Source organism: Melampsora larici-populina (assembly GCF_000204055.1).
Source record: "Melampsora larici-populina 98AG31 unplaced genomic scaffold MELLAscaffold_2, whole genome shotgun sequence".
Lineage (NCBI taxonomy): Eukaryota > Fungi > Basidiomycota > Pucciniomycetes > Pucciniales > Melampsoraceae > Melampsora > Melampsora laricis-populina.
The window spans coordinates 722,672-734,416 of record NW_006768766.1 but is presented as its reverse complement, the minus strand read 5'-3'; the positions used below and the strand labels follow the sequence as shown (position 1 = coordinate 734,416).

At 40.1% G+C, this 11,745-nt stretch overlaps 4 protein-coding genes across 4 annotated transcripts; 2 read left to right on the top strand and 2 right to left on the bottom strand.

Moving 5' to 3' along the window:
- Positions 1-996: 996 nt before the first annotated feature.
- Positions 997-3,299, top strand: MELLADRAFT_73918 (uncharacterized protein; the record flags this gene model as incomplete). The annotated part of the gene is made up of 8 exons (XM_007404774.1): positions 997-1,284; positions 1,378-1,412; positions 1,495-1,893; positions 1,921-2,066; positions 2,142-2,624; positions 2,696-2,815; positions 2,884-2,948; positions 3,027-3,299. The coding sequence occupies 8 exons, from the start codon at positions 1,070-1,072 to the stop codon at positions 3,049-3,051; spliced, it is 1,488 nt and encodes a 495-aa protein (XP_007404836.1).
- An 832-nt stretch (positions 3,300-4,131) lies between these two features.
- MELLADRAFT_58946 (uncharacterized protein) lies at positions 4,132-5,438 on the bottom strand (the record flags this gene model as incomplete). Its single annotated transcript, XM_007404195.1, has 3 exons — positions 4,132-4,783; positions 4,854-5,106; positions 5,408-5,438. The coding sequence occupies 3 exons, from the start codon at positions 5,436-5,438 to the stop codon at positions 4,132-4,134; spliced, it is 936 nt and encodes a 311-aa protein (XP_007404257.1).
- Positions 5,439-7,018: 1,580 nt separating this feature from the next.
- MELLADRAFT_58945 (uncharacterized protein) lies at positions 7,019-7,951 on the bottom strand (the record flags this gene model as incomplete). The annotated part of the gene is made up of 2 exons (XM_007404194.1): positions 7,019-7,676; positions 7,746-7,951. 2 exons carry the CDS (start codon positions 7,949-7,951, stop codon positions 7,019-7,021), a joined length of 864 nt encoding a protein of 287 aa, XP_007404256.1.
- An 820-nt stretch (positions 7,952-8,771) lies between these two features.
- MELLADRAFT_101638 (uncharacterized protein) lies at positions 8,772-11,496 on the top strand (the record flags this gene model as incomplete). The annotated part of the gene is made up of 3 exons (XM_007404775.1): positions 8,772-9,033; positions 9,114-9,253; positions 9,328-11,496. 3 exons carry the CDS (start codon positions 8,772-8,774, stop codon positions 11,494-11,496), a joined length of 2,571 nt encoding a protein of 856 aa, XP_007404837.1.
- Between the last annotated feature and the right edge of the window lie 249 nt (positions 11,497-11,745).

The following is an 11,745-nucleotide window of genomic DNA, read 5'->3' as shown; positions in this document are numbered from 1 at the left end:
GAAAACTAACCTACTTCATGAAGAAGACTTTGTGTTTCTTTTGCTAACAAGCAAACACCTGTTGAAAACTCTTGATTGCTTTTCTGAGCATCATATTTCACCTATGATAAACATAGGGTTGGCATTTGGTAAGACATCATGAATGAGATAGTGGTTGAGACCAAAGAATTGACCTTGTATAGAATACAAAATAATTCATTGTTTCTCATACTTATCCAATCAAATTTAGGACAATTCTGTTTTCATGTTCAGTAACATTTCACACTGAATGAGTTTCCTTCATCAAACTCTCTGAGACCTTTCCACATCACATTCTCAATCACAATGGAACCCACAGATAACCTTTTTTTACCCCTCAGAGCTCATTTGATCAAAAACCACTTACTGGAAAATTTGACACACAGCCAAGTAGGAATATAGAATTACAGAACCTGATAGTTTGGCATTATTCCAGAGCATGAGTTTTGAGGAACTGTGGCTATTATTAAGTTTGACCAGACATCTTTTTTTGTCAATAAACCCATTGTGTCCAATGCTTCCAAGCCATATCAAATCAAACTTGCTCCAACAATTTACTCCTCTGAGATGATGGCCAGCGGTAATTCCACAAGATTTTATTTTTGCAATGAATTTACGCTATAAGCTCCACCATCAGAACGTTGTTTGCAGACTCCTTATAAAGCTCTTTTCTGCCTTGTAACACATCTTTTTGCACCCTTAAATACAGTGTAGCAAAGAGGCGGCAGGAAACACAAGATCACCCTGAAATCACTTTAGTGTGTAAGTTAGATGATCTTTTATTGATGTCAGTAAAAAAGATGTGGTGATGAACAAACAAGGAAGAAATCTCAGCATTCAATCACACACAAGAAATGTGGATTGACATTTCAATCGTGTGGTAAGTCGGATCGGATCGGATCGGATCGGGTGAAGCCGGGTGATACTGCGTCGGGAAGTTTGATGATCTGGATGTTCGATCACCACTCAAAACCATCCAAGCTCAAAAACCAAAGAACTCATTCCTATCAATCTCTTTACCATCATCTTGATCAATCATTGGTTATCTGTCATGATGATTAGACCAACTTCTCAACGCTTATCCCATCCTCTAATCAAGCGAGTCAAATCCGTGAATCTTGGAAGAGCACAAGTGGCGTTCATCCAAACTCAAGCTCATCTACCTCACTCTCAATCACAATCTTGTGAATCCAAAGTTCAAAGTCGTCAATCCCCTTCTATCGAATCTTCTCGATATGCCCTCACGCATAGATGGTCTTCTAATTCGTAAGTCATGACCTTTCTTAAGCATAAGTATCTTTTGGTTTGTCTTGACCATCAGAGCGAAAGCTGACTAGTATTATCTCTTACCGCGCATAGACTCCGACTATTCAGCTCATCAACCTCGCATCGGGGTACGTTGTTCTTTTGAATTCATTGGACCTTCATAAGCAAATGACTTACAATTTATATCACAATCCATGCTCCGATCTTTAGCTGAAACTGTAAAGGTTCCTCAGATGGCCGAATCGATATCAGAAGGTACTCTCAAGCAATGGTTGAAGAAAACCGGTGATCATGTTAAAGCGGACGAAGAAGTGGCCACGATCGAGACTGATAAGATCGACGTCAGTGTGAATGCTCCAAAATCGGGTACTATCACTGAGACTCTTGCGAATGAAGAAGATACTGTAACAGTTGGTCAAGATTTATTTAAATTAGAACCAGGAGAAGAACCAGAAGGAAGTAGCTCTTCTTCTAAATCCGATGTGCCATCAGGCGCCAAAGACGAAGGAGAAGCCAAAAAACTCGCAGAACAGACTGATAAGAAACCACAAGTTAAAGCTGATGCAGCTGAACCTGAACAAGCTTCTCAAAAACCTTCATCTCACGATCGTAAACGTTGGACGGATGTTGATGTAGAGAAAAAAGAAGCACAACCTTCACGTCCTGAACCTCAATTGACTGAAACCAAACAACCGGTCGGAAGAAAGGATTATGGTGAAAAATCTTCTGAAAGCAAATCTGAGGCTGAGAAAGCTAACCCCTTGGATCGAACTGAACGAAAGGTAATCAATCTATTCCAGCGTTTTTTTTACATATGATGATCTATTTTTCTAACGAAAGTGTGCGTTAATTTAAAGGTTAAAATGAACAGGATGAGAGTCAGAATTTCAGAGCGACTCAAACAATCCCAAAACACAGCAGCAGCACTCACAACTTTCAATGAAATCGATATGTCATCTTTGATGGAAATGCGAAAATTATACAAAGATGATATCTTAAAACAGAAAGGAGTGAAATTAGGTTTTATGTCAGCCTTTGCAAAAGCTTCGTGTCTTGCATTGAAAGAGATTCCAGGAGCGAATGCATCAATCGAAGGTCCTGGTGCAGGTGAACAGATTGTGTATCGAGATTATGTTGATTTAAGTGTAGCTGTGGCTACTCCCAAAGGTTTGGTTACACCTGTGGTTAGAAATGCTGAGAGTCTTAGTTTTGTTGAAATCGAAGAAGAGATCGCTCGTCTTGGGGTAAAGGCTAGAGATAACAAATTATCATTAGAAGATATGGCTGGTGGTACTTTTACAATCTCTAATGGAGGTGTTTTTGGCTCCTTATACGGCACGGTACGTCCTTTACATTAGAATGATGAGCTACTCACGCTTATGCTAACGTTTCTTCCAACTTTACCTTTTAGCCTATCATCAATCTTCCTCAATCAGCTGTCTTGGGAATGCACACCATCAAGGATACTCCAGTAGTCCGCAATGGTCAAATCGTCATTCGACCGATCATGATCGTCGCACTTACTTATGATGTCAGTAGCTCCTGTTTCTTCTAGAGAGCCTGGTTTAATCTCACGAGTTTCTTCTTTTTCTTTTTTAGCACCGTATCCTTGATGGTCGAGAAGCTGTGACGTTTTTAGTCAGAGTTAAACAATATATTGAAGAGTAAGCTCTATCCTTCTTGATTCTCGATATGAAATCGAATACTAACAAAGCTTTTGCTTGTGATATTATCATCTCTAGTCCTCGTAAGATGCTTTTAGCTTAAATGCTTATTTTTAACTTACAAACTCTTCACTCTTAAACTTCATTTTGGGCTACACCCAAAAAGGTCTCACCATACATCAAAAGGTTCTTTTATTCTTTGAGGTTGATCAAATGTATTGTTTTGTGATTTAAAGTTTTGTTTACAGTTGTGATGACTTTTTTCAGAAAATCATATTGTTTTTCTCTCGCTTGTTTCATATGATTTTTAATTTCATTTCATTCAAATTCAAATTCAAATCAATCCACCTCAAATCCTTGCATTCTTTTCAATCCGTGAGGAGAGAGTTTTGATGGGTTCAGTAGGTTATCACGCAGATAAACACTTTGAAGCTTTGACCTCGATGTCTAGAATATGGCAAGCCTCGAAAGGCGTCTGGCCTCCCTATCGGGGACACACGTCCTCCACAGAAGCGCCCAGCACAGCTCAATATCATAAAGGCTCAATTACACTTTAAGCAATGAGCGGGAAAATGGTTTAAAAATCACAATCACACCCTGCACAGAGACATCAACGTAATCAAGCCGACGAAAGTTCTTCAGATTTGTTTTCTTTCCACACACAAATACCTTGCATTTCTCCCTCCCTCATCACTCTTAATTTGATTTTAGTGTTTTCCTAAATTCCTGACTCGCATTTTTCACCTTGATTTCTTTACTTTGTCGCTTGGGTTTTCAGTTCTCACTCAACCCTAGATAAGTAGGAGGTAGATGTGAGTGTTGGGGTCAATAATTACTTCCTCCATGAAGCCTACTACAAAGTGGTCCCAATCACTTTGACCACAAGGAAAAGCCAAAGTTCGTGCTCCGATTAGAACTCTGTCCAGCTCCTTCTTACTGCAGTAAGGTGTAATATGGTTTTCGCAGATCTTATCAAATAAATGCATCTCATTGCTAAGCTTCACCTCATCACCTATACTGTGCTCGAATGAAGTGTCTTTTGGAAATTTTCATTAATGCAGGTGACAAATGAATGAATAAATGAAAGTGAATTAGGGGTTCGGAAATGGTACAAGGATACTAAACATATGGTGTTTCAATCCATCAAAATCTCATAAAGCTTCCGATATGTAGTCTCAAAACTCTAGCTAGGCTTTCTTTTTTCGAGATTTCTTGATGAATTCCACTTGAATTTGGGAGAAGTTGATTTGATGCGATCCTTCAATCGTAAAAGCCTTCTTTTGATTGAAGGTTCAATAAATGCAATGACTCTGATCTCATAACTCTTTCGTGTATCCGGTCCTTGGGAACCTTCCAACTTGAAGGCAGCATGCGGAACATTGATACCGTGACCATCGGGTGCCCTAGCGTCGTGCTGCATGAAGACAAAAACATCTTCGGCTTTTTGTTCACGTAGATAATACCATTTTTGAGCCTCGCTATACCTCCATGGCTGAAGTGCATTTTTGAGATTTGTTACTTTAGGTATCGATGTCAAAGCGTCTTCCTTTAAACGTGAATCCCATCTGCACAAACCAAGATGATTGTCTTGAACCGTATGAAGAGGCCTCCAAACATTGTAGATAACGACATCTTTGCCTTCCACAACATACTTTCCAAACTTAACTTCGGTTGGATTCTCTGACGCCAATAGTTCCTTTCGTGCTCTGGTTTTAAACCATTTGGCACCCTCTAGTGTCCAATCAGAGTGGATGATTGGAACTGATCTGACTGATCCTGATGGTTCGTAATACCGATAGCCACCTTGCAAGGCATACACTGTTGTTGCCCCTGTCCTAGATATCGAGAGAAATGAGCCACTTGGAGAAATATCTCTAGAGACAATTTCAAAGAAGACTTCCTTACAACTTTTTCACAAGTTCAACAGAATCAGCTTTTAAAGCAGCTTGGTTCTTATCAGATAATTCTTCCAAGTTTTCAATTCCTCCAACATGCCTTCCGGAAACATATGTAAATCCCCAAGTTTTCAAATCCGGTGCTTCATTAATAGTTCGAAGGTCTCGAAGAGGGACGTGGTGACGGGTTTTGTCAATTAGATACGCTTCGCCAATGTCGGACCCTACATAAGAGTGAACCTCTCCCACAATTGTTCCAGGACCTGAAGACCATCAAAGTAAATCGTGATCTGGGTCAGTATCGAGAACAGTGATCTGAAGCTCAACGTAGATAAACACGAACGTTTTAACTCTCGTTTTGAAAGACTGCTGCAGTTAACAGAACGATAAACGAGAATGAAAAAGACCAGTGTCTGAAACAAAGACATTCCGGTATTTTTATGTTGAGGAGTTTCTTATTTGATGAACAGAAACAGAGTAGAGAGAGATCCCAATTCGACACTGACTATTTAAAATCATCACTATCATGAAGCAAGATAACCCGCTGCTTCTGTCACAACAGACCTCGTGATGAGACTTGATCCTTGATCGGCATCTCTATTAGTAGAACTGCTAGGATGTGACAGTTGGGTATGTGTAGCTGATAGACTTGGGGCTAGAGGAGAAATGGTCTCAGGTCACTCGCAAATCCGTCTCTTCCTAGGGGTGAATCGTGCTGCGTATGATTGAGAGACCTCACAACCCATGAGACAGAGGTGTAGCCTTGCGCTTGTAGCAGCACAAGGATATTGATGCAGAAAAGAGATTTTAAGATTGGGTTTGTCCATTTCTAGTACACCATCGAAGTCTTGGAGACAGAAATCGAACAATCTGCTCCCTGATTTTTTGTTTCACTTGTTTCATACGATTTCTAATCTCATTCCAATTCAATCCAGTACACCTGGGATCCATACATTCTTCGCAATCCATCAGGCGAGAGTCTTGATAAGTTTTGTATGAATCAGTTGATATATTTCAAGATTTGATTGAGTCTTGAGTTTGGGGATGATGAGTTGAGTTTGAATGTGAATGAAGGAAAGTGAGGTATGGGTTTATAGGAGATCACATTCCACGGTGTTCAACTCGTGCTTGGGTTGAGGATCTCATTTTTTTCACATTTTCATAACCTGCCCCATTTCTCAAAACACATCATCCCAAAAAAATCTTTCACTCTGCTCTCATTTCAATGTTTGCTCCTCATAAATGGTAGTCTATGTTCGTAACTTCGATGCTCATAGCGCGTCGTTTCCTGAAGGTGGTATGCAACTCAGAGGGCTTTTGCACGTACAATGTGTGCTGAATCTACAGAGCTATGATAAGCAATTATCAATTCACGCAAAGAAACACTCTTTTACCTGGATGTGGAGGTCAGGGTAAAGTCCATGCTCAAAAGGCGGCTGGCCGCCCAGGGTCAGTAGCCGCTTTGTGATCACACGTTCCCATAAGGTAAACACGTACTGACTACATATGACTGCCCAGCCCCTCTCAATCATTATAAAGGCTCCATTATTGATCCTCCAAGCAATGTAGGGGAAATGTAATAGAAAAATCACAACCCTACCTTGCACATAAACATAAACATAAACAATCCTGGATAAATATTCAGGTAGCTGTTTGACTAAAGTTCTTCAAGTTTGCTTTAACACCTTCTTACACTTCTTTCTCCCTCATCACTGCTTATCTCATTCTACGCCTTTTCTAACTTGAATTTCCCCGCCTTGATTTCTTGAATTCACTACTTGTGTTTTCAGTCCTCACTGAATTCTAGATTAGGATGACGTAGGAATGAGTGTTATGGCCCATACTTGCTACATAAAGCCTACTACAAAGCGGTCCCAATCAAGGCGCAGCTTGACCACAAGGAAAAGCCAAAGTTGGTTCTGCAATCAGAACTCTACCCAGTCCATTCCTACTGCAGTACGATTTAATAAAGGTTTTACAGATATCATTGAATCGATCGCTCTCATTGCTAAGCTCCGCCTCGTCATTTATACTCAGGTTGAAAGGACATTGTTTGGAATATTGTGATTGTAATTGTATTGTACTTGAAGCCTAGGTAACAAATGAATCAATATTAGAGTTTCATGTGATGGTACAGGTTGAATAGACGTCCGTGGTTTCAAACGATATAAGACTCTATATTTTAGCTGAGATTTTTCTTTCGAGATTTCTTGATGAATTCCACTTGAATTTGTTAAAAACTGATTTGATACGTTCCCGTAGGTGTAAAAGCTTTCTTTTGAAGGATGGTTCAATAATTGCAATGACTCTGATCTCATAGCTCTTTCGTGTATCCGGTCCTTGGAAACCTTCAAAATTAAAGGCAGTATGCGGAACATTGATCCCGTGACCATCGGATGCCCTAGCGTCGTGTTGCATGAAGACAAAAACATCCTCCTTTTTCTGTTCACTTAAATAATACCATCTTTGAGCCTCGCTATACCTCCATGGCTGAAGTGCATTTTTAGAATTTGTTACCTGGGGGTTCGATGTCAGGGCATCTTCTTTCAAACCTGAATCCCATTTGCAAAAACCAAGATGGTTGTCTTGAACCGTATGAAGAGGCCTCCAAACATTGTAAATCACGACATCTTTACCTTGCGAGAGATGCTTTCCAAATGCCACTTCGCTTGGATCCATTGAACGCAATAGTTGATTTTGTGCTCTGAGTTTAAACCATTCGGCACCCTCTGGTGACATGTCAGAGTGGATATTTTGAACTGATTTGACTGATGCTAATGAAGAGTGATCTCGATAGCCACCTCCCAAGGCGTATACGGTTTTCGCACCTGTCCTAAAGTATCGAGATCAATGAGCCACTTTAAGGTGTATCCAGAAACAATTCTCTTGAGGATTTCCTTACAACTCTTTCACAAGTTCAACAGAATCAGCTTGTAAAGCAGCTTGATTCTTGTCAGATAATTCTTCCAAGTTTTCGATCCCTTTAACGCGCCTTCCGGTAACATAAGTAAATCCCCAAGTCTTCAAATTCGGTATTTTATTCATAGACCGAAGGTCTCGAAAAGGGACATGGTGGAGGGTTTTGTCAATAGCATACGCTTCGCCCATGTTGGACCCTACATAAGAGTGAACCTTTCCCATCACTAGTCCAGGACCTGATATATATCAACGGCAATCCAGATTGGGGTCAGTATTGAGAAGAATGATTTGAAGAGGTAGATTGGACACAAACGTTTCAACTCTCGTTTTGAAAGACTGCCACAGTTAACAGAACTATAGAGGAGCATGAAAAAGACCAGCGTATGAAACAAAGATGAAGACATTCAGGTATATTTTTTCTTGAGGAAATTCTTCTTTGATGAAAAGAAATACTAGCGGGATTATTTAAAATAATTGTATATAGGATGCTAATTTTCATCTAACCTCATGAAGCAACGCACCCGATACTTCTGTCAAAGACCTCGTAAGCTTGAGACTTGACCATTGATCGGCATTTCTATTTTAAGAGATGCTAAGATGCAACATCTAAGCAGGTGTAGCTGTTAGACTTGGGGCTAGAGGAGAAATGTCTCAGGTCGTTCGCCAAATTGTCTCTTCCTATATACAATTTCCTAGCGGTGAATTGTGCTAGGTAAAATGATCGGGAAACGCAACAAGACATTAGGAGATGGAAACGTAGCCGTGCGCTTGGAGAAGCGGTGTTCAAGATCGTAGGGTGGCCACTGGCTCTGGAGTTGATGATGATAAGTTGAGTTTGAATGTGATTTGATGGAAATGGAAAGTGAGGTATGGTTTAAGAGAGGTTAGTCGAACTTCAAATGGTGTCGAATCAGATCGATTCTCGAATGTGTCGAGAGTCGAGTCCAGTGATTTTCAGATTTAAAGGACATCATCCATCATCCATCATCCATCATCCATCACCAATCAAATGGATTCTATTGCAAACCTCTTCACTACTCACGATTGGCCATTCATCTCTCAATCAAGCAATCAAGTCATCTCAATCGATCTAAATGACCTCAAATCAACTTCTAGATCAAGAAATCAAATGCCTGGAAACCTTTTATTCTTCGATCGATTATTACTTTTAGCTTCAATCTCAAATCATAAAAAATTATATCCTCCTACCAATCTTAACGTCTTGAAATCTTTATTAGATTCAATCGATACTTGTCCATTTGATTCATTGAGTAAGTTTCAGTTTTACTTTATAAATCTTTATTTCAACTATTTTGATCTTTGACTCGATCTTTCGTTCTTGTTTGTTTAGAAAAGAATTGTTTAATTTATTATCTCCTAAAGGAGTATGGAGATAAAAGGGAAGACGCGTTCGCATCTGATAAACTGATACCGTCTCACTTTACAACTGGAATAGATGGTTTATGGGCACTCGATCATTCAATGTGGCAAGTAAGTTATTAATCTCTTTTAGTATCCTCAACATACCTTTGGTTGACCAATAAAACTCTACTTTTTGATCATAGCTGGCTATACATTGTTTTGCGACTCCCACTGTTTCACCCGATTTCGTTCCAGATATCATGTTATCTCTCGCTACCCTTCCTCCGATCAAGCAACGAGCCAAACATTTGCTTAGGTTTTATCAACTTGTCAATCCAACTCTCGATCTTCACACTGCTATACTCGTCTTACGCGCTATGAGCGCCTCAGGTCAAATTCGTACTGCTTGGGCTCTTCAACGTACCTTTCAACGTCCCGATCGAGATCAACTGATTCATACCATCCTTGAAGCTTGTTTCGGACTCAATGATCATGCTAAACCTTACTCGGCTTCATTACAAATCTTGTCTAGCTTTCCTTTTGACCCATTAGAAGACTCGATCTTGGAACAATTCTGTAGATCTTCACCGGTTATCTTGTCTCAAAACCATGCCATGGTGGCTATTCACTTTTATCTTAATAAACTCACCGGCGAGGCTAGATATATTGAAGCTATTCGATTTGAACAAGGATTGATGGGTTCAAACTCGATTCAAAATGATCCAGATGTTGATCGGGTGATCAAGGGAATCAAGGACATGTTACCTGAGGTCCAAAGGACTTTATTAGAACTCGAACTCGATGAACTCAACTCTTCAAAAGCACGAGCAAACGTTCCTACGACCGGGAAGAAACCTGGAACTTCTCAACATTATGACATTGGTAAACTGGCATGGGACTCTCCGATCAAGACTCCTGATCTACCTGCTCCAACTTCCTTAGCTGAGGCTAGACAACAACAAGAGATACGAAACAAGACTTCCCAAACGACTGAAGAATCACATTCTTTACCTTTGTCGGCTTCGCCTTACTTGCGGCGTGTTCTGCCCCCAAGTTCTACTCACGGTCGTAGTGAATCCCAAAAAACTCTTCTTACTGCACTTGCTTTACATCCAGTCCAGAACACGCCTTCCAAATTATCAAGTCAAGTGCTCACATCGGCGATGGTCATTGAAGATACCTCAGATCAAGCACAAACAACTACGGACACCATGATGACCTCCCCGTCGCAACCGGTTCCAAAAGATCCCGAAGAGCTTGACCCGCGCAGTACGCCTCGATTCAAGCACTTTGTCGGACCTGCTCGTTTACCTTCGACCAAGGCATCCACAGGCTCTACCCCTGCGATAGTACCGAGGTCTAAACATGACGCCAGTCCATTTCATAGAATGGTATCTAGCTCACAACCCTCTCAATCCAATAATCTTACTAGTAGTTCTTCTCAACCAGTTGTCCAAGAAAGATTCCCAACTCGAATCGCCTTTACACCTCGTCGTCCTGTTGTATCTCGAAAATCAGAATTAGATAGAGATCGAGAGTCTAGACGAACTGTGCCTGTTTCGCATCCTCATCGTCGTTCAGTAGCAGCTGCTCCTCAGATGGTTAATCCTTCCATACCCAATCTCGAAGAAAGTAGTGAAGATGAGGGATCTCCAGATCCTTTGGCTTTGACAACGAAATCGACTTCTAAGAACACTTCATCTACACGTATGGCACATCGTAGTGGACCGGTGAAAAAGAAAAGTAGAATAAACGATGTACCTGTATCAACAGATCAAATCAATAATAAGACTGTCCCTTCAAGACGTACTACAGCCATCAATCCTCCACAAAACTCAAGAATCGAGAATAATTCTAATGATCTTTTTCTATCTACTTCTAAACCGGAAAGATCACCATTTGTTTTACCTGGAAGTTTTGATGATCATGATATGCATGATGGAACGAATTTTGATGAACCGATCGTTTCTAATCAATCAAATGAACCAAAAGAATCACAACAATCAAAACCATCTCAACGAAAGATTAGTGAAACAAAAAATAGAACAGAGAATGAAGATGTGATTACATCATTGAAACCGATTGGAAGAACCCCTAGAAAGAAATTAGTAGGAAACCAATCGATTGGGAAACCTACGAGTAGTACTTCTCAAGCATATGAACCTATGACACCTAGAAGGTCTACTAGATTACATTCTCATACTCTTTCTCAAGGAGATAGAGAATGGGATAGTGATGGAGAAGAAGCTGATCAACTTGGGAATCATGAAAGGGTTGTTGTGACTACTACCAGTAAGAGTGGCAAAAAAGGAAAGTCTGGGACGGGGCAAAATAATGGAGATCGAACGAGTAGGAGAACTAAGAAGGTTTGAATGAAGTAATGAAAAGTTTTAGGATTGATTGGTTCTTAATTATGATCGACTTTCTTTTTTGATCAAGAACTCTTGAGAAAGGAAATATATGATTTTATTATCATTTACATTATTGATACCTTTATTGATTGAATTTTTGAGCTTATAAAATATATAGATCAATGGTATCAAGTGTCTGAAGAAAATTATAAGGTATCAGATGGATCTTGAAGTTTGGGACTTGGTTCTAGATTGGACTACCTTGCATTA